The 24603-nt window shown below is 36.8% G+C and overlaps 1 protein-coding gene across 5 annotated transcripts in view; it reads right to left on the minus strand.

Annotated features, from left to right (window-relative positions):
• LOC149777648 (deoxycytidylate deaminase-like) overlaps positions 1–24603 on the minus strand; it is an 82972-nt gene that overhangs the window by 33543 nt on the left and 24826 nt on the right. For 4 of the 5 annotated variants that reach the window (XM_089938709.1, XM_089938707.1, XM_089938706.1 and 1 more), the window contains exons 2-4: positions 13117–13200; positions 1303–1400; positions 936–1074 (exon numbers count right to left, since the gene is read on the minus strand). In XM_089938709.1, coding sequence (XP_089794835.1) covers positions 936–1074; positions 1303–1400; positions 13117–13200 — 321 coding nt within the window. The remainder of the gene's footprint in view (positions 1–935; positions 1075–1302; positions 1401–13116; positions 13201–24603) is intronic. The other variant, XM_089938710.1, reaches the window with a different exon arrangement.

The following is a 24603-nucleotide window of genomic DNA, read 5'->3' on the forward strand; positions in this document are numbered from 1 at the left end:
TGACACAGACGGGGTTCGAACCCGAGATCTTCCGATACCGAGGCGGACGCTCTACCCATTTATGCCACCTGAAAGGTCGACACACACACATTGATACATACATACATACAGACAGACATACATACATACGTACGTACATATATACATACGCTTAGGACTTGTCGCCTAATGTAGCTTCTTCATACAGGATTTAGGGCATATTGTGTTTTAAATCTGTTTTGTACGAATTATAATTTATGTTAAAGTGTGCGAACAGAAATTATGGCATATGGATCATTTTAAAATTTTTAGATTTGGCACACCTATGATATTTAGAAAGAAAAAAATTATGTGTGTGTGTGTGTGTGTGTCAAAACTAGCTGTTTTATTGCTGGATCAAATACTTCTGTTATGATAACAATCTTTTTGAGGACCACTAGTTCTTGTTTATTTTGTTACAAGAACTAATTTGATGATCGGCGGTCCAGGATTTATGTTGTAACAACAAACTTGCCCAGGTTTTTCTCACACAATTGGACGATGGCCTGGGTATTATGTGTTTATAACAAGTATTTTAAAGGTCAAGGTCACAGGCTTTTGAATAATTATTCCGAGGAATCAGAACTAAGAAGGATAGTGGTGCTGCATCGATGACCCTGTTGTTATAACAATTAAATTTTATGTCCGGTGGCCAGGTTTTCTCATAAAAGTTATAAAAGTGGTTATATATGAGGCAAATAATTTTTATTAAAACTATGAAGGACAGTGACCTAGGCAGCTCGGATTTTTTTCCACAATATTCTGAAACATGTTCTTTTTTGTAACATTTTGAAGGCATAAAAAGTAGACTATAAACTGAATAAAATGTAACACGTTCGATGAATAATTTGCTATGCTAGGGTTTGGGGTAAGTTTTTGATGACAATGAGACAGAGAAGGTGGAGGGACAGACTTACCATACAAGTGTTTGCTGTTCTTTTTAGGAATCTTCTCCCAATTAAATTTTTTATCATTCTTCACTAAACCCTGATCAGGCATTCCATTATACCCTGTTCCAACAATACGATTGTTAGAATTTACGATGCACGCTCCAACCTGCCGAGAAGAGATTGTTTAAAAATATTTAATCGTATAGTATTGCATCATGTCATATCATATCATATCATATCATATCATATCATATCATAGCATAGCATACCATATCCAGAGCTCGCTCATCCGATCGACGATAGCGATAATTTTAAAGCTTTGTGAAAATGAAAGCAAGAAATGGCAAAAAGTTATCTGCGACAGAGTCAAAAGCTATTCAAATTACAGATCTACCTTTGTAACGGGGTCCTTGCTTCTCTGTGCCGAGAGGAGGGCCACACCCATAAAGTATTGTTCCCAGTCAATGCCAGCTTTAACTTTCTTCCTTTTAACTAATCCGGGTCACAAAAAAAGATTTAAGAAAACAACGATAAATATCTAAATGTTCGCTTTTCCTTTCACATTCCTTTGTATTCAGAGCTGACATATTTTGAAACTAAAATGTCTTTTAATTTTTCTTTTATTTTTAATTTCCTAACTAAAGACAATTTTAAAATTATCCTTCATCTTAGGCTTATTTTTCCAGTTTTCGTTCCTTCCCGTAGGACGAGGACTTTGAATTTATTGCATTCAATGGTTCTTGTTCATGCCTCTACTATTTCTCAAATTGTATATGAAACTAAAAGTGTATACACTACCGGGACTGTTTCGAACGGCGATTTTAAAATAGAGCTCTGAAACAAAGGATTTCCCTTACTATGATAGACAAAACAAATCACAATTCCATAATATATATATATATATATATATATATATATATATATATATATATATATATATATATATATATATATATATATATATATATATATATAATATATATATATATATATATATATATATATATATATATATATATATATATATATATATATATAGCGGTTGGTAGGTCTAACGCGCTCTGAGTATACTTCGCGTAGTCGATGCCAAGTGTAATAATGTCTGTTGAAGATAGACAATGTATCCAAAACTAAGCTGAATACATCTGGCTGCCGCAGTGTGTGTGTGTGTGTGTATGTGTGTGTGTGTGCAAGAAAGAGAGAGAGAGAGAATACTTTTCGAACATATAACATGACAAGATAGACATTAACATTTTCTAGTAAATACTGAGTCATCCTATATATAAATAATGGAGAAGAAAACAAAAAACAGCATCTTATTGCCAATAGTCATTTGTCAGAAGATAATAAAGTATGCATTGCGGACTATATAGCATGTGGACGAAGAACACCAGGAGTAACTACCGACCCACGTGAAGGTATTGGCACTTTATCACAAATCCCATGTTGGGCAAACTCTAGACAAGAACCCACTCGGACAGAAGAGGGATTGAAGTGATCAGGAATGGCGAATGCCTTAGATCACTCGGCCACCCGGGGCCCCATTATTTCATCAAATTCAATACGACGTAGGTGAATAGGTAGATAATATATAGATGATTCCATCAAACACACTTGCACAAAATATATCACTTAGAAAATATTATAACCAAATAACTAACTAATTATATGGGAATATATATATACAAAGCTAGTTAGTTACTTACTTATAGTTATATATGCCCATTGAACCATTATATTATTCTGGCACTACTGAATTATTCAAAGGAGTTCTGATCAATGCCAATTTGGCAAGTCATAAAAACAAATTACAAAAGTTATATATATACATATATATATATATATATATATATATATATATATATATATATATATATATATATATATATATATATATATATATATAGTTACGTATATATACCATTTTTGTAATTTGTATTAATGACTGTATATTGTAAACATTTGCTATAGCTGGTGTTGGTATACGTGCATAGGTTATATTTTAACATGATAAGATCGTAAAATTGCGTAGGCTCTAAAATAGATGATTAGGTATATGTTTACAGTAACTAATAATATAAATTATTAGTAAATATCTTGTCAAGATTCGGGCTTTTTCCCATCGGACATGTCGGTCAGGTGGTATCTTAGAAGATTTAAGTTAATTCCCATTGGATATGTTAAATCAATTGAGTTATACATGTTGGAAATTTGCGATTTCTCACGTAGGTAGTTGTCGTGATGTGCGTTCTCGGCCCTTTTTGCTAGCAAAAAAAAGTACGTGTATCTGGAAACCTTTAGTCATTTTTATTTATTGTGTTCTTGTTGCAAAATGAAGTCAGCAGACATATTGTATTTTGTATTTAGATATTATTTGAGAGGAAAAAGATTTGTTTGGATTATTAAGTGAAAACAGAGAGTGCCCATCGGACTCTAATATTAGTTTGGTACTATTATGAATTACTCAAAGGAGTTCTAAACAACGCCATTTTGGCGGACCAGTTTATTATTGGATCTTAAATTTACGAGAAACATTTCAATTTTTGTACTTTATTACAACCCTTTTCAGGATTAGTTTGTGTTCAGTTTATAATAATGTTCCTCTGACAGTTTCATTTTATAACATTCATAATTAAATTGTTTGTTAAGTATATATATATATATATATATATATATATATATATATATATATATATATATATATATATATATATGAATTTATGCTTCTGCTGCAATAAATAACATGTGTATGCACGTGAGCCCGAGGATTGTAATCAGTGAAAGTTATCAATGTGTGACCGTACAAGAGGACAACAGACATTGGGGTATAGGCGGCCATGACTTACAAAACCACCATTATCACATTACAATGGTGCATGTTTCTGAGATTGATACTTGTTTTGGTATTTATGTTAATTTTTGTACTGAGGGAAATTACTCGAATTTTAAATGATAAATAACACATAGATCTGTATAGTATTTTGAAAGAAATCATGGAACTATCTAATGAAAGCAATATTCTATCAGATCCGTGGAGTATGTGCAACGTTTCAGAACAAATTAAATTGCTTTCTCATTGGAATGCATCAAATAGACTTGTCAGAGGCAAATAATATGCTATTTGATCTTTCGGGCGTATATTCTGAACATATTAATAAATTAAATAACTTTGGAACTATTTAGGACCAGGAACGCTATAAACCTGGCCAATATTACCCAAAAAATGAGATGACGTTTTTTGATACTGTGCAAGAAAAATTAAAGGCGCTAACGTTGTACAGATAAAAATAAAAGATGAATGATACAACTATGATGATGACGTCGATATTGAAATACCAAGCAATGACAGTAAAGATTACCAAGGGAAAGTCAATTAAAGAGACTTTTTTATTATTTATATAACAATGACATCTAAACTCATCAATCTGCAGAAGATATATGAACCTTATTACAACAATAAAGATGCAGAGCAGCACAAGCACTTGGAAAAGTCTCAGAAGCTTTTTGCTGAAAATAATGACATAAAAACTATTAAGGATATCAATATGCTCTAAGACATTTGACGTTCTTGGATACACACGTACAAAGTCTGATGTAATACTGAATGAGTCACTGGAGTTCATTTGAACTTACACACTGTTAATATATATTTATTCAGACGCTGATTTCATCGCAAGTACTATCGCGATGGTAGATGAAGATTTGCGGAACCTATACTTGTAATTGCTGGACCTGTTATTGCAAAATCTTCCGACACTGTTGAGGAAACAGATGCCGAAATAAATCAAATAATAACACGGATTGACGGGATTGCAGTTTCTGATCCCGGCAAATATATCTAAGTATCTATGCAAGACGACTGTCGTTCAAGTAAGGCAAAATGCGCAACAGCGTGGAATATGACTACCAAGCCGTCTGCGAACATAGTTATGCTATTAGGAACCATTTTTGAATCAGATCAACCAAAGCCACAACTAAATGTCCCAAATATACCACAATCTGTTGTAACGGCACAATAACTCAAACAGTCGACATACTTGCCTTATTAGGTCTTTAAACTGAATTGTGTTCAAACGTGAGGCAGATTCATGAAATTGCAACAAAATTAAATAATCAAAAATCCTCTATGAGCTCCGAAAGTCAAATTTTCACGAATAGTCGATAATGAACAAAAACTGTCGTCGTATTGTATCTGTAATTGCTGTTGAGGTTGCCGAGTATGTTTGCTGTCGCCATATAACACATGCCGCTGCTGTAACGGAACTCAAATTTAAGATTCACAAGCGCTGTGGTGAATTAGAAAAACTTGGTTGCTATCATTACACAAGCATACAAACCAGGCAAAGGCGCTAGACAACTTCTATCAAATAAGATTCCTAGAATTGTATCGGTGCTGCAACGCTCTGATACCTCAGGAATTAAAGTGGATATTGTTCACAATGGGAATTTAACAATGCCGCTTAATGGTGATAATGATCGATTAAAGATCACAACCCCGTGGTTTCATTATGGCCCACTTATAATCTTAAATCGCTGCAACAAAGAGGCTATCAATGATTAAATCAACAACAGTATTGGAAAAATTCTTAACTGGTTTGAAAAATACACCAATATATGAACAGGATGGACTCATGACAGATGCTTGAGAGCTGAAGTGCATATTTCACAGTTACAATTGATACTCTGATCGAGTTATATTCTAACGCCAGCGAATATTTCACTACGGTCATTGCTAAATGAAACAACTACGACCAGCGATATTTTGAAATGGCGAAGTTGCCGCCGTTATAGCTTACAAGCGAGATCAGCCTCGAAAGAACACTAGGATGAATTCAATGTTGGTAACAACGAATTTACTCTACATATTAGTAAATTTGAATGACACACCATTGATATAGTTGTTAATGTGTTTGAAATAAAGATCTCCAACCTATTCAATTATGTCCACATACAGAAAACAATGCGGCTGAATATTGATTTTTTAAATTATTATTACATGATTCAGAGTCCGAGTATCAATTTGTGTGGATGTAAACTTTCCAATGAATGAATATTTCGATGAAGACGTTGCATACATGTATATAACACCTAACAAGTGCTCTGGCGGTGGAAACATTTCAAACCCGCAACGTACACTTGTAGATGGGACAAGTCACAACTCTAGAGTCACCGACTGAGGCATTTTGTTCATCATTGCCTCGCGAAAATATTTCCACCAGCGATGGCATTTCCACCATCGACGATTAACATGCGCATAATGTCTGGTAAGAGCTTAATTACATAAACATTCGTGACTATGGTGATCTGTATTTGGGCACGATATGTTGTTGCTCTCGAATGTGGTTGAACAATTTCGTTACACTGCTACGCATGTGTATAATTAGACCCTGCACATTATCTTATGTCAAAAGGAATGGCTATTGTATAATTTTATCCCCCCAAAAAACAAGAGTTAGAATTGCTCACTGATATTAAAATGAATATATTTATTGTGTGCTGACATCATGGCTGAATTTTGATGGAAAGTCATCAATATTTGCGAGCTAACAATCCAAACAACATAGGTGGGTATAACCCCTCTGACTCAAACAGCTAAATAATCTATATTGACTCCAATAAAACTGATGGAAGGGCAATAATGTATCCGTTGCATGTTGGACATCACGCAATTGAATTATTCATAGATGGGATGCATATACTTTAGCGCACTGATGTGATGTATACCCGTTCACGCAGTGAAAGAGATTCTGGTAGTAGTTCAGTATTTCCATGAAGGACTTGCAATTCTCTCAAACAAATGGCTTTTTTGAAAATGCATTCCGATCTAATATTATAAATAAATCAATGGACTATAGTGGGTGAGTAGCACGACTTTGCCTTCCTTCTAACTCACCTGGTGCATATAAATATCGAACAAAATTTATTCCGATTGGTTCTAACCACGGTTGTGAAAGCATTATATAAGTAACGGTTTCAGTACTTTTTCGAATCGCATCAACTGGTTTTCATCTAATTACAAGTGCCGGTTTATTATTTAATGCATGTATGACTAATAAAGTTCATATTACCTATTCAAGAGATCGCTGTGGACTTATTAACAATTCTTGCGCGTACTGATGTCTGAATAAAAATTCTGCATGTGTAGGAATCGTACCACAATAGATTGGTCGTGATGTATACTAACATGTCAAATATGAACCCGTGCTTTATGTTCTGTTGACAGTGCAGCAACAAATTCAAGAAATTCTTTACCTCGATCAACTTGTACTATGTGTGTGTGTGTGTGTGTGTGTGTGTGTGATTTGGATGTTCCCCCTAACTTTAACGATTTTTAGTCATATTGCTACTATGTCTGCAGTGTGACACTTTATAGTGATGTCTAGCACAGGACCATCATGCCGCAGACAAGTCACATCATGTCCCACATAGTCACATTATCCTGACACTAACCTCTTAATGCTGAGCGCCATGTGAGGCTACTGCAAATACAGTTTTTATACGTCTTTGGGATGACTCAGCCGGTGTTCGAACCCGCGACCTCTGCTTGTACTAATCCTTGCCATGATAGCGCTGAATGTGCATAATTACATTTAAGTGCATCGGTGACACTTTAGAAGCTAATGGCTCAGCTTCTTTACATCTTCTTGTCACGTGTACAATGGTTAGTGCTTACTTGTATATGCATCCACCTATACGATTATTTGAAATAGAAACTGATCCGCCTGATGAACCTCATCAGGTGTTTCTAAGTTCAGGATTAATTATCATGGATGAAATCTATTACACCATGTTGATGTATACGGATATCGTTTTGACGTTTATACATCAAGTAATGACGGTAACATGCATCGTCAACACGATTTATATGTCCTCCACAAGCCTCTGGTTGGTTGTTAAAATCAAATCGTATATCAGACCCACAGTAATTATATTCCTGAATGTGATTTCACCCTGGTTATTTCTCAATGAACTTCCTGGTACTTTAATTAATACCGCAGCGACACCAACACATGTGTCTTTAATGAATTTAATTTTTCCTCCACATTGAACAAACGTTTTAACCCTCACTGGATTTGTACTTCGAGTTTTCATGCGACATCGCACACAATATAAAAACATTATTGTGTTTTATACACCAAATGTGCTGACACTTAAGATGGCATCACAGAAAACGAAATTCAGCGTCGAATATAATTTTGAAGTAGTGAATATTGAATCGATTGAAAGGATTGCACCGTCAGAGCACGATCGACCTAGTTATGATTTATTCAGGTGTTTGAGAAGCAAAGTGTCCACGGTTGATTTCTATTATACGATCGATGAAACTCCTGCCATTGATAATCTTGATTCAAGTGAGAATAATCTTGTGTAAGTTTTGAACTCCAAATCTTCCTGGGTAATTTTTCCCGAGGCCGATTTATTTAACACAACCATACGATATGTGGCTGAAGTGATCCGCAAGCACTATAACATGTTGATAATATTTCGTGGTATTTACTGGCATGGACTCTCAAGCTTTCATTGGACTTAGTGTGCCACCGATTACGCGTAAAGCTGGTCGTGAACAATATGAACTGATTTATAATGCTATAGCCGGTCGTAAAATTTCAAAGGTATGTTATATTCAAGACAAACTGCACGAGAAGACCTCACAGTGGGATTTGAGGACGCATTTTTATCACTGAGTAAACCAAAAAAGGAAATTGTTGAACATTCCGAACTTATTAAAAAGGTCACAAGTATAACCGTGGAACATGTGGCAAAGCACATTAAATCAGAAGAATAACCGGTACTAATGCACCAAGACTACTTAACATTCCATGAGGACAGCCTCGGAAGCTATTAGATGATTGCCAAATGCAATTGTGAAAATGAAAGAAGATATCGGAAAGACTGGAGACATTATTAGTGTTATAGCAAATGGCATAAGTGGACTTGTTGAAGATGTTAGAGAGGTTACTGACAGTATGCCAAATGTGTCACGCACGTACAAATCGCAGATGCAAACACCATCTCAATATTTTAAAGATCAAAGTGATTTTAGTGAATCCTGTGCATGTCACTCTTTACAGTACCTACAACTAAAAAGATGATCTGGTAAAATTATGACAAGCACACATTGACAGAACGGCCTAAAATGATATTCAATGAATTTACTAGAAAAAGAAAATGAATCGATTAACGGCGGGATCGCTTTATAAAAATATTTAATGTGTTTATTAGCTGAAAATCTGAAGAAAGTGGGAAACCGTTTGCTCGTCATGGTGTAAATAACTCGTTTGTTTTTTCGGCAGATAGTGGTGAATAATATTGAATTTCCTAAGAGAGCATATGACATGGCATCGATCAATGAAGACATTAAATTAAGAATTAAATTGCTAACCGGCAAAGAATCTAAACTTTTATGAGTGGCCATCTACCCACACTCAGTTCTGTCATTTCAATCGAATCTGCACCGTATGCGGTGGACATTCAACGGTCATTTCTCGACTGGCCTTGAAGATATTTCCGATGACAGCAGATTTTTACTCATGGAATATCATATCGTCTAACAATGTCAAAATTACCTCAATGGTTCAAATCAATTTACCCTGTGCTGCCATCAGTGTTTGTTATGACAGCGAAAACTCCTCTGGTGTGCACTCTCTAGGCTACAGGCTTATTTGGTCTCTTACTAGATGCGGAGCTAGTTGACTTGACATCACTTTTTGCCATTTCGCTATTGTATATTCCATGACATAGTAGTCGTTTGACAGATATTTGTTTAACTCTTGTATATCAGAATGGGCACATTGTGGATCTACGCGGTAAAACACTAACGATACAAATGTACATTGAAAAACGACCTGATATTTCAAAATAATGACACTTGTAGGTGGATGTGTGATACCAGTGCGTATTGTTAACACGATCAATCCATTTTACCGGAGTAATTACGGAACTGGCCTTAGCAATGTAATCAGCCTCTACAGCTGTCGTTACAAAAGTTGCAATGCTAGTAGTTTCTTCTTTTGAGATTGCAAGCCATTTCTCCAATCCGAGAGCGGATATAGTTTGTTGCGCAAAAGGTATTTGACAATCGATAACGTATAACTTCACCATGGTTTAGTTCAAAACCTCAGATCTCATATCGGACATGAGTGCTATTGTATCTGTAGGTTTAACCAAAATAGACTTTCGGTAGTATTTCTAGGGTCCCTGATCAACCGAAAATAAAATTACAAGTACAAGAAACTTCTTCTATTCTTCTTTGATGTGAAGATTTCTAGCAAACTGAGGGTAAACGTACACATTTCAACATCTCCGGTGACGTATATCCCAACATTGGATTTGTTAACAATGGTGTTATGAAGTTGTTCAACAGTGCACATATTCTATCGACAGAAATGAAACTGGTTCAATTCTTGACTACGATGCCACGACAATTATTGAACTCACCAGTTACAGTGATTATTATGCAAGATCCGCTTGACCAACTATGATGTTCATTAAGGACACATCTGATGATGCAGATTCTCAACCATATACAGTTAGGCGACCTCTACACCTTGCACGCAAAGCTAATGCATACGTACAAACTATAGTCATAGGCGCTAACAATGCCTTTAACAATGAAATTTGCACAATGTCAGTCACAGAATAGTTTAGCTTCATTGCAATTTCCGTTTGCGATTCCTCTCAGATATATATTCATGCTTTGTATGGATGTTCGCAATGTTACTTCTGGAGTCCAAAATGCAGTTGCGAACAGTGCCAGCGATGCAGTTTAGCAGTGCGCTGATATCGCTGCTAGTTGGGTTGAGTTGTCAACGTTAACATTATGATGCCTGTAATATCCACTTCACTGATTACAGAAGACCGTTTGTTCTCGCTTGTGAAATCTGGAACCGTGGAAACGGTGTCATTTCTCTGACATACCATACCCACCACGCGATAATGACATTCAGTTTGCATGGCAAATAAGTACTCAACATGGTCTTAGCGCAACAAACACGTGTTCGTGGCGTTTAATCTATAGATTGAGATAATGACAAAACCCGTAGCAAGATGACAGTTGACTAGTTAAAGTTATTTAATCTGACCAGGAGTCAGACTGACACTAACATGATGATATGACATTATAATATCATGAGCAATTTAACTACATGTGTTCTACGGGGGCAACAATAACTCTCATTCGTGCACTAATACCCTCAAGTAACATTGTTTTGTCTGAAAGAATAATTTTCCTAGAGCTTATCTACAAGCTCCATAAGTTCTTATTCTAACGACCTAACGAAAAGTTTGCACAGTGTAACTATAGATGGAATTACTATTTTCGCATTCACGTCGCTGAACAGCGGATGGTCGCTGGTGTCAATTTCATTGACAAGCAATTTCACGCCCATGTCTGCGTAAACGTCATTGGTGGTGATGTGCGTCAACCAGGAGGTCGTATCAGTTTGCAGCATCATAATGCTGTCACCGATTTGATATTGTTGTAATGAAACTTGTACATGAGCGGCTTTGACAGAACCAACACAGACACTCCAACGTAAATGATTTAGCTAATTATAGTTTGTTTTTTTACGCTGTGAACTGCATCCAGTCTGCCATCGAATATTGTACGTGACTCAAAGGCACGACGGGCAATCAATCTGCGAAGTTCATTCATATCATGTCCTGGACCAGGTCGACGCGAATTCATTTCGCAGATTGTTCCATGCTTTCTCGAACACGGCATTATTCGTCACCTTGATGAAACAATTTTTAATTAGTCTGAAGCGGCCGTTCCGACATCCGTATTCACCTGAATGAAAGGGGCCATCCATAAACGTTGGCAAATTCAATGCACCCGATGTACTTTCCGCACACGCAGTTCTAACCGCAAACATGATAGCAGGTCTCGTACATGGACGACAGAGTAGAGCTTAGGGAGCGAACTCTGAACTAGGTTGGAACACTCAACATACAACTGGAACACACCAAGAGGGGACGCTGTTATTCTGATCACTACTCGCGGAGAACTGACTACGATTCTTGATCCAGTGGATTATCAGTGTCGGTGAGGTGAAGCTCGTCGGGGTATTCCAGGTCTATTTTAAATACGTATGCATGATCGCTGTTGTCGTATTCACACCTGGGTCTGTGGACATTCACGAAGTATCAAATAATGCAAATTCAACTCCGGGCGTCGGTTACATCATTGTCTATTCGATCAGGTCGTTCTGGTCAAGAAACATGATGTAACTGTTCGGTTTACTCCAGTCGTATCCATTCACGCCTGGGTTGTTTGCGCAATAGGAACGGTAACTCCCCGTGCTATAGAAATCTTGCAGCGAATATCAGATTCGATACTCTGGGTCTTGGATTTAGAGAGCAGCGCATCACAGGCCATTACTGGTGTCAAGTCGTAATGTACAGCATCCAGCATGTATGTGCGCATAGCGGTATCCCGAAGAGTTTAAAGGACATCAATAAGCAGTAACATATCCGTGCATAAATGCAAGTCGTGGTAGTCACCGAGGTTTTGGCAAACAAATGCAAACAAGTCGGCGGAAATGCCTCCTCGGTCAGCCACGAATCAAAGACCGCAGTCGGTGGCAACATAGTTTCATAAAACTTCTCCCAATTTTTCGTGTATTCGTAGAGATAGATTCCCTTGAGCGTAAGCAGCTTCAGCGCCTCCGGCAGGAGCACAAAGTTTTATCATCATGTAATCGTGCAGTGGTCGTCGCTAGAAGCTACGCTACCTAACTCAGCAAGATTGGCAACAAATTTATCAAGTCTGGAATTGAAAAACTGAAGCGAGTCAATATTCGTATTGTTGGAAATGGCACTTGTTTCTTCATTCGATGACATTGGGATTCCTTCGTCGATTAAGTGAGCATCTTACGATGCAGGTTATGAAGCACAAACGGAATTGATATTACGTTAGGAGAATTCGCAGCTGAAGAGTACATGCGTTGTGTGTGGCTCCATTATCAGTGGCAGTGATGTTGCAGGTATCGCCAACTCACCAAGCTCCATTTCCTGAGACATCTTCGACTAATTTTTAAACATATCCATCATGGAGTCACCGTGGAAAACTCGCGAATTGATGCTTTCACATACTTTCCTAATATTTGAAAGGTTGACAACTCTCCAAGATATTATGCCCAAAAAGATATTTTCTAAAATTATTAATAGTTATTTTCTAGATGGAGAGAAAGAGAGAGAGATTACTTACCTGTGACCAAAGGTGCCTTGCCTGTGGTTTTCTTTTTCCTACTCAAATGATTGTTTTGGCTGGATTTATTGACAGCAGGCCTCACTGCATATAATAAATAAACTCATGTAATTGCTTACTTGGCATTAAATTTTAAAAGTATATTTTTTGCTTTATTTTCTCGATCATATATATTGTTACACGCCAATGGTGTCGGCAAAATACTTTTGCTAAGACATCATTCTCGTGTCCATGTATATTCAGAGCATCTGATGATGGCGGAAATAGAAAATCACTGACATCTCCAAGAACCAGGTCATTAACAGCTATGATCTGCAGGCAGTGAAAAGCGACTAAATGAGAACTTCTCTGATATGCTTACAAAGTTATAGTTTCGGGATTTCGAACCATAATAATTACTTTTATGCTACGTAAAAAGAGCAAGATAATAGCGGTTTTATTCAGGGTACTCATCATGACCTTATCTTCATATCGCAAGCGAGACAGCTAAACAAAGTTGCCCTAAGATGTCCTTGCACACGAGTGTACAGACAGCCTTATGAAGAAGAAGAAGATGAGGAGTTGGAGAGAAAAATGCTTAATTGTGAAACAAATAAGAAAGGGAGTGAAAACAAGACGCTGTATGCTACAAGATATTTTGGCGAGGCTAAAGAATCTGAGACAAATGTATCAGACTTCTTTAGCTAACCCAAGAGAAAGAGAGCTCCACGTGCCAAGATTTCTAAGCCTTCTATTACTATATCTACTCTCTAAGAGATGCCAGCATCAGCAGCAATTACATGTACCATTACTAAAGCAGCAATAGCAGCCACCTTAGGAGAAGTACGATTTAATTGTCGAAAGGAATTGAAACAGTTAAAAGCTGATGAAGTCAAATCCTTACGTTTTTTTCAAAACTAAAGTCCAATAGTGTGTCTTCGTGTATTTTAGCCATATTTTAAAACACCACGACAATCAGAACCAGAATAAAAATTTCATAACACATCTCAAAAGCTAATATTCTTCTTATTTCACTCTCTGTCTCTTTCATTTCGAATTATATTCACCGGCACGGGTTCTTCTTATTCACTGTATTCAATTTGTATCGTCTTCGTACATTTCCTGACGGAGATGGGTTCCTCTTATGTTTATGAAGAATAATCCTTCGGTTTCTTTGCTTTTTTCTTAGGACATTCTGATGACAATGTTCTTTTTCCTGATTATGATAACAGGTATATTTCCCATTGTCTCTCCTCTCTCCTGTCATTTGTTTGTTTTGACGTTGACATTGTAGAGCCAATCATCCTTTCTATTATAGCAAGTATCTTGTCTTTTAGACGATTAGTCCCTATCTGAAGTGTACTTTCGAATAAATCTCTAAGAGAATGATAATAATATGTTCTTATGTCGAGAAGCTATCACTGTATATGTATCTAGTGTGTGTTGAACCTCATACTTTGGAAACAAGATGGCGGTCACACTATTTCAACGAGAAATAAAAAAGACAAGAGTCAGACAAAGTTTTAGCTCAGGCGCATTACAATGTTTCCGAAGATGACATGAGCGATCCTAAGCTAAAAGTGTGTACTTCTGCATAAGACCAAGAAAGTGCTGGTCCACCAAGAAAGAAAGTCTTTCAGTAGCTCCCATATATCCTTATTGTATTCAAGAAGCGCAAAAACCTGACTTAAATAAAATTTTGAAACAAGGATTACACACAAACAGGGTGAAATGGATAAAGTTCGAGTCTAAAGTGATATCCAATATTTCATTAAAGATTTGTGTGATTTCTTGTCTGCAACACTGAAAAGGCAATGCCAAGCTAAAGAGGACTAAAGATTATTGACGACAGTATGAAGTTTCCTGTCTGGATCGAGTTTAGTACACTAGCAGAATTAACATCGTACAAAGTCATTGACAAAATTCAACATGTCAAAACAATCCAATAACAAGTTTAACACGACTTAAGGAAAACCCACTCATCACATGTTTCATATCCTAGAGGTAGCGGACTACACAACGTTATTGGTGGATGACTTTCGCAGTTCCTAGCGCAATATCGTGCCATGTTCGTGTCGCGAACGTATAAGGAGACGAATGAGAAAACGGAAAAGAAAAGAGCAACGGAGAGCAATAGACAATCGGATAGAGCTAAGCAACTAATAGAAGCGGAAATCCTTGCATAGAAATGCATGTATGACAATCCTGAAAGGCAGAAACTTCAATAGGTGTGGGCTCATCGTTATGTATTGAAAGTATCTTATAATTTAAAAAAAAAAACACCTTCGCGGAGCCCTCGAGTTTCGAGGATCCGATTTAACAGATGGAAAGTCCATTTACTTTCATTATCATCAAGGGCATTTCAATGCTATTACTAAAATCAAAGGATTGCATGCATACGTTTACTATTGTGAGAAATGTGACCAAGTATTTTGCAGTCGAAACCAATACATTTATTACAAAATGAGATATTCTGGGTGTTTGGTTTCCAAACCATATATTCATGAAGGAAAAGATCGAATTATTGTTTTCCTAAGCGACCTTTTTCAGTCCCACATGTTACGAACAACATCGCATGAAACAAGTTTATTAATAAAAAGGTGCTTACTAATTATTGAGATTGTACTACACTTGCGTTCATCTTATTTGAACTAATAACTCAATGTCAACTGTTTTTCCAGGAAACAAAAGATGCCGTTATATGACCAAACCGTGCAATTTGAACATCAGTCCAAGATTCAAAATCTAAGAAAGAACTGGATGAAGACTTCATGGGAAGCCTAGCACAAAAAACAAAACGAAAGACTTTAAATTTACAGAAGAGACTAGTATTTAAACACTTACTTTCTGTGAATCTCATCGTACTTGTGAGAAGCGTATAGAAAAACCTATTTGTTCCCTGTCCCAGAAGAATTGAGGTTCCGGGATGTGGTGAAAGAATCTTTCGGAAACCCCACACTATTCCCGAATTTTGAAGAATGGGTCTTAGACCTAACTACACATACAGCGTTAAGGGGAATAAAATCGATATCTACATTCGCGCCTCACAATTTTGCGGGATACGAGGGTCAATGTATTTTTAAATATTATTCCAAATGAGGTAAACAATGTCACACTGTCTTCTTGAACGGAGCTAAATGCAACTACATGAAAGTGGGACAAGTACAGTTTAAAGATTACATGAGTTATTTGGCCATGTCTTTGAGAAGAATGCTTAAAATGTTGGGAATGACAGAAATGGCTATTTTCCTGACTTTTTTATTGCCGAAGCTAATCAACACGTTGTGCTCTCGCATCGTTCGCTATTACCACCCAGAATGTATGCAGAGAGAACAACGTGGAGTATGGTATACCTGGTATCAAACTCATTCTTCAAACTCGTTTGACTTTGAGAAATGTTTTTAAATTATTGATGTCCGGATGTGTATATTCTATTTCGACACTTATTTCAAAAGATTTCGACACTTATTTCTGAATCACAGAGGTATTGATCCTTTGAAGGAAGCTTTTGAAATCGTTGACGTATGGGGATTAGTCTATCAAAAAAGTTCATGCCTTCGAACAATCCAGCTACTATACTCCATTAATCTTATCTCATGGTCCGCAATCAATAATTTGCCAAAGATTTAAGTTGGCTTCATTACTTGTGTGAGATTGGAAACAAATGGATTCAACATACTAAAATCGGTGAAGAAATATAATTGAAGCCTTATTGTGGGTAGGTGGAAAATCCCTTTGGTCGTCTAAGAATTTATGTGGTGCGTATTTCGCAGATGATGCACGTGATTCCCTGAACGAAACCTGAAGTTCTTTCTCTAAGTTAACCATTGAAGAATTGTACACGAAAACTTACCAATGGCGCCTGAAGTTAGAAAGATAAGGAATTAAATGACAGTGTTCAGGACTTAGGGATTTCTACACCCTTTTAAAAGAACTGCTTCCATCCACTACAATCACATCTTTCGGACCACGTTTGATGTGCGTGTAGGTAGTTATCTTTCCTGATTTTGTTTATCAGCAAATTCATTTTGGACTGTTTGTGAACAGTAGTATATGCAGCAAAGCATGACAACCAAAGCTAAAGCTGTGCACGAAACATTTATTGCTAAAACTGTTGAGAATAGTATTGAAAAGAAGTTGTGTACATTCGTACGAAGAAAACATTTTCTGAATATTATCCACGCTTCATACTAACCAAGAAATGGGTATAGCAACTTGGTTGTACGAGTAAATTAACCACTAGATAGACATACATGACCAGCAATTTCTTGGTTTCGATGCTTGGATACAAGACGTGGCTGACTATGCCAAGGACATTAGTGTGTGTCACTAATCAAAGAAAAGAAGCTAACTTAGAGCTAGTGCAACATCAACATAAAAACAATATTGAATCAATGGTAGAAAAAGAACATAGCAAGATATATTGCAAGTCCACGATAGTACCGTGGCACAAATATAAACGTTTGAGGAGGAAATAGCATTCCTGGAGAAAGAATTGACCACGAATTTCAGAGACAAGAAGAACATATGAGCTTGCAAATATATTTCATGGGATACACACAGATCGAGAATATTGTACACTGACTTGCTTTGTATGCAGCTTCATTGATTTCAATTGCACCTCCTTGACGTATAGGTTCATTGTCTCTCATATATTTAGTACAACTGGATGCATAACGAAGATCTTAATCTGGTAAAAACATACAAACAAAACTGAACTCCTGGGTGATGAGATTAATAATAATTTAATCTAAATATTAGAGGTGATATGGGTCTTTTCGTTTTCGGGAGCTGATATAGGTCAGAGCCTTCTATAAACCAGAATTGGTGCTATTTTTATCCTGATCATCACCCTTGAGTGTATGTGCTAGGTAACAATAAAATATAATAACGCGAGTGTAAATTATTTTACATAGTAACATTGGTTACCGTAAAACTATGTAGTGTTATAAATTTTGGGAAAAGCAATTATTAGTTTCTTGGAAATACAATTACTGTACACTTGATAGCGAATTTTTTTTTTAAAGTAACACCAGTCTCTAAATAAATTACTTGTTTTTGTCGATAACGCTGTGGTTTTGGATTTGTGTGCGAAGTCGTCGGTGGTTTTCCATTTCCGGTGGCATGATTTTGAACCCACCTAAACCAATACGTTTACATTCGCTATCCATCGAGAAAATATTACTAACTGTATTGATAATATTTTGTGCAGCGAATTCGCGAATGCAGCCGAGAGGAGATTAGTTTACCAGCGCCACTATACACACCGATTACTGTCGATATGGCATCAATATAAATTCCTATTGGTGTACCTATAATACTTATCGCAGTCTTGATTCACGGTGGCTGCCACAACGCTTCCGCAAATAGCATCTATGACCACAAATACGCGTTCCTATTTCATGATCGACGTTGATCTCTTGGTGATTGTATTTCACAGTTGTTGTTGCGCTTCGAGTATTTTCTCCCGACTGTAACCTTCAGGTTTCATCATAATTTATGTAAGTTCATCCCGCATAAAGACAGCTCGAAACTGTTTGACTGACTCTCGCGAGTAACTAAAAGGTGTTTAGCGAAATGGCTTTCTGCGAGTTGTTCCAGGTAGTCAAAGACTTGTGACTGAGGATATTTCGCGAGTTTTTCCTGGCAATCGAAAGCCTTGTCCATTTTATTTCTTTACAAGAAGAAATATTATATACTGACCCACCCCGACCGCTTTTTTCAAGACCGAAATGCAGTCATGACTGCCCCTATCTCGGCATCTTTTACAACCACGCATGCAGCATCCCCTAACAACGCTGGAATGGCCACGAGGAGTTGAATATTCAACCAGTCTTTTGCAGCTAAATCTCTTCTGATTTGGATAACAGTAATATTACCGAGGTGTTCTTAAGTTTGACTGCATTAAGCAGTTCAAACTGTGTGAGGATGAACCAACGTGAAAGCTTCAATGCAACCCCAAAATCAGTTCGTATTGCATTCATTATTTTCGTAAGCTGCTTTCTGTAAAAGCCAACCTTATCTATGCGATAAGTGATTAGTATTTGAAAACGTTACTGCTTCAATTACTAGACTGAGAAAACTTTGCTAGGTTTTCATTGGTACGTTAATAGCTTTCATTCGACCACCAACAGCCTCAACTAACATTATCTTATCAAACAGAATCACAACAATATATCTGTATATGAATGGATTCGGAGTAAGGGGCGACGAGTAACACGTGCATGAAAGTGCATATCTACCAATGACCGTTTAACCATGTGCAAGTGTTATAAAGAAAAATAATTAGTCGGAAGTCTTACTAAGAAATCTGCTGACCCGTGAAAACGTTTCGAATCTGGTCCATAAACGACCACGGCTTGTAGCATGCACCTCCGACATGATTATTGTCAAAGTCAAGCATAATTTGTTATGTGGGTTGCCGATGACCGTTCAACCACACAGAAACGTTGGATACTTATAAAAAAAAATTCAAAATTATAACGGAGGTGCCCACCATTTACACGCCTCGTATCTAGAAATGCCAAAAACACGTATTGGTGCGCTGAAACCTTGTTATGTAGTTATTTACCATGAAAAGTAGCAGCAGAGAAGGTGAACAGACCACTTAAGGGAGTGGTCACCCTTGTGTTTGGACCAAAAAAAATAGTGACCCTTCATAGAGGTCAATACCACGTCTACGATTATTGTTTGTTCCAAACAGAATTGTAGACGAACCTTCTCTGCTGCTATTCATGTTGTAAAATAAATTTTTACCACCATATCAAGTTTGATGAATATTTTTCTTTTCATCTGAATCATGGGAATCTTCGGAATCTTCGGAATCTTCGGAATTTGTTCTATGTTTCAAGTAATATTCAAGTTCTGATGGTGGTTTTTCTATTTTTGGATTTATGTTCTTTCTGTGTTTATAATATATCATCAAACTTCGATATCGATCTCCACCGCAATTTTTGCAAATCTGATATAATCCTCTAACGCCGTTGTTACATCCAACACAACTTCGTGGACCAGCATGAGGATTTTTCTTTATAAGATAATTATGTTTCTTGCAATATTCTCCACGGCATTTTTTATCACATTTGTTAGTGGTTCCCTGACGCAGCCACGCACAGTTGTTCATTATATGAATGATATCTTTTTAATTAAATTTACCCAACTATTTTATCAAGACCCACACGATATCTTGTTCTTGGATCATGCAAATTTTTTGTTATAAATCCATGTGGAGTAGCTTGCGCTCGTGAGAAGAAATTTTTGAATTTAATTATATCCATGTCACCACCACACCAAGTTTGATGAATATTTCTAAGTGTGTGTGTGTGTCTACGCCATTAAACACAACTAAAATGTTGCAGTTGTCTCTGATCACTTTCGGAATGTGTGTGTATCGTTGAGTAACATAGATCACGTCTGTATTTTTATGTCTACCTCGGGAAAATATTCTGGCTGGATTTGATTGTTTATCTAGCATCACATCGTCGTATACAACTAAATTATTAATAAATCCGTCTATGGAATCTACGGATGGTGCTTCATCAATATCGGTTGTAAACTCTATAACATCATTACCTTCATCCAGTAATCGCGCGTTTTCATTGAAATCTTTAAGTACATCATAACATCGTTGATCATCAGCGGATGGTGCTACTAAATACAATTTATCCCATTTCAACCATCTCATTATCAGATTAAGTAATAATTGCGTCTTACCCGATCCAGATGGTCCTATGATAATCATTCTGATGGAATTTGGTAATGCAGGGTGGTGTTTAACTGGCTCTCGTTTTCTTGTTGCTGAGAAATCAATTATATCCATATATATATATATTATGTCATGAATTTATATTGCTTACGTTGTAGCGTTAAAACTCCAACTACTGATTTAGCTACGGTTACAAAAAAAAAAATTAAAAAATAGCGTGTGGTGGAAAATGTTCTGTATGCGGTAGAAAGAAATTTTCGTTTTTACCTAATAAGCGCGGTGGTGATATTGCTAATTTGATGTCAAAGTTTCCAGGTGCTCCATGGGCTAAATACAGCGGGGAAAAACATCTACCAGGATATAATTATTGCGGTCCTGGTACCAGACTTGATAGCAGGCTCGATAATCAAGATCAACCAAAACCAGGCGAGGAACCAATAAACGCTATTGATCGAGCTTGTCATGCTCATGATGTAGCTTATAAAAGTCAAAATCTACAAGATAGACATATTGCAGATGTGAAATTAATTCATGCATTAAATTCTATAAAAAATAAATATATTAGAGAATCATTAGCTAATTGGTTAGTAAGATCCGCGATGAAAGGTAAATTAGCGCTTGGGGCTGGTTATTAATAATGGAATCGATTTATTATTCACCAAGAGGATACTGGAGAGGCAAAGCAGCAATTGGTAAACTTGCTGATGCAGCAGCGGTTAAACATTCTACTGCTAAAACGTGGTTATCCAAACAAGCAATATGGCAAATTTATCTACCACCACCGAAACGAATTCAGTACGCGTATTTCGATGTCAGTGTTCCTAATGAAGTGCATCAAGCTGATATTCTGTTTTTACCGCATGATACTGTGCGTAGAAAAACATACAAATACGCGTTAACCGTAGTTGATGTTGCAAGTAGATATAAAGACGCAGAGCCGCTATCAGCGAAAGCATCATCTGAAGTAGCCGATGCGTTTGAACGAATTTATCAACGAGGACTCGGACCACAAGGTGATCTGCGATGGCCACAGCTGCTACAGGTTGATCCTGGTAAGGAATTTCTTGGTCCAGTATCATCGTTGATGAAACAACATAATACCAAAATACGACGAGGTCATACTGCAATTCATCGTGATCAGGCAATTGTTGAGCGATTTAATCGAACACTTGCTGAGCGGTTATTTGGATATCAATACGCGAGGGAATTTATTCAAGATAAAAGATCTCGCGAGTGGGTTGCAAGATTACCAAGCGTGATAGCTGCATTAAATAATGAGATTACACGAACAACCAACATGTAACCCATTAATGCAATTACGAAAAAAAAATATACCAACACAACGAAAAGATGTTGAAAAACAAAAAATATTGGGTGATGTTACAGTCAGATATTTATATAAGCCTGGTGAACTTGAAGGTGGTAGCGCGAGAGCGACTGATCCTATTTGGAGTGTTACCACACACAAAATATCCACCGTGACAAGATCCTCAGGTAGACCAGCAATCTACAGATTAGATTCGGCTGCTCCTAAACGTGGATTTGTACGTGAACAACTACAAATAATTCACGCGGATACACAACTACCGCCAAAATCACTTCAGTGATTTCGATCACTTAACTAGCACTAGCGCCTCTACGTCGATTACACTCAAGACAGGTCAACATGGTATTTTCTCGTGTATGACCGCGACTATTATCTTTTCTGTCTACGGTAAATTGTCTTGAATCATTACTCGAATACCGCCATAACATTATACAATTACAACTGGCACAATGATTATTCTGCTGCTGTTTTAACTCAATAATAAATTCAACATCAAGATCAAAGTCACGTTTATTTTTTTTATCAGATTGTTTGTATCCGATTAATTTTTTTCTTATTATATCATCATCGATGATGTTAAATTTATCAACGATTTCAGGAATTATAATTCTACGTAATTGAGATATTTTTCTGACCCTCGATACCGCTAAATAAACTAAATTTGACCACTCGATACGATCGTCTACAATCCACACTCGTGTGTCAGAAATAGTTAATCCCTGAGACGAGTGGATCGTCATAGCGTATCCCAACACCCATGGAGATTTGTCAGCGCGTAATGCATCTTCGACCACACTGATATCAACGGCGACAATATCATTTAATACGAGATTCTGTTTTTCAGTCTGTCCTGGAATATCAACATTAATATTCTGTTTTCGTGTATCTGATGGTCTATAACACAACGGTATGGGTAATTCTGAGTATTTTTCTTTATGTAGTTGAAATAACTGCTGTTGTAAATCGTCTCTGATTATTTTTCTGCTTGCTACTATCAAATCGTTGGGTCTCCATAAATTTAAAAAATCACTCACTGAGGTCTCTGAGATTACTTCGCGTATTATTTCACACTGAATTTTGTTTGATTGTAATCTGATTAATTTTTTAAACTCCTTTAAATTTGCATCGAGAGCTCTATGATCATCATCTATTTCCTCATAATAATCAACGAAATTTTTTAACCAATCATGTGGAGATGGTCCAACAAAAGGCGGCGGTTGACCATGATCGCCACACATTATTATAGCGGTATTTTTCGTCAACAACCAATCAAGAAACGTTTTTAATGTATCAAATGACACCGTACATATCTCGTCCCAAATAATTATTCTAGGTATCTATTTTTCTCCCATTCGTTCAGGAGTCCATGTATCCCCGCGCCACAGAAAGAAACTATGATACGTACACGATTGTACTTGCCGTTGTTTCATCTCGCGTGCAAGTCTATGTGTGGGTGTCAGCACGATCATATCTGAATTTCTAAAAACATTAATTGCTCGAGTCGTTTTGCCGCATCCACCAGGTCCATTGAGATATACTGTCTTATATCTAGTTATTGGATCACTCAATGATGGCGCTTTCGACATTTCTGATATTTTATTACCCTTACGATAAAAATCTCTCATTGAAACATCTGCTGATTCTGTATAATTGTGTAATAGTTCCTTTTTTATTCTCCACGAACCCCATCGTTCATTATTACTTGTAAATTTCATAACAGATTCTAAATATTTACTTGAAATATAAAACGAATCTGTTGCGACTCTGACTGCGGTCTCAGGAAATCTATTATTCATCGATAATAAATTTATAGAAACATAAGCCAACATGGAAGATCTTAGATGAGTATACTGTGGGGAGACGTCATTTATGTAACTAACGATCGTACCCAATTTTGTTCCGTCGGATAAATAAACACTTTCTCGATTTACAAATATATTTCTCGCTGTTGTATCAGCGATTATAAAATCGTACTCGGCATCATCTAAAATTAATCGTGCGTGATGTCTTTTATAATCATATGCACCACCTTGAGTAAATTTACCTATAATTTTTCTACCGAGATCTTTTGCGGTTTTGAGTTTATTAGGAATATCATCTTCGGAAACATCCTTAAATTCGCTAATAACTTCAGAATCTGACATGGGCAACCAAACTTCGGTCTGTGCATGATATGATATAATCGCCTCACTGACCACCAACGATGTCAGTATCGCACAATCTAGCATATATCGTAATAAAACTATAGGTGCCCAACGTTTTTCACAAAAATGTCTACCAAACCAAACATAACAAATCTTGTGAAGATTTTCGTTAAACTCGAATGATTCAATACAGGCGAATCCAGTCAGATCAAAATCAGGTAATGGTCCATTAATTGCCACTCGCGTCATCTCGTTTGTAGGGTGACCAAATCTCTTAAAGTATACAGAACAATCTCCGTATCCTAGAAAACTTCCTGGATAACATGCAACCA

This window comes from Sinohyriopsis cumingii, chromosome 17 (genome assembly GCF_028554795.1).
Source record: "Sinohyriopsis cumingii isolate HCF-2022 chromosome 17, ASM2855479v2, whole genome shotgun sequence".
Lineage (NCBI taxonomy): Eukaryota > Metazoa > Mollusca > Bivalvia > Unionida > Unionidae > Sinohyriopsis > Sinohyriopsis cumingii.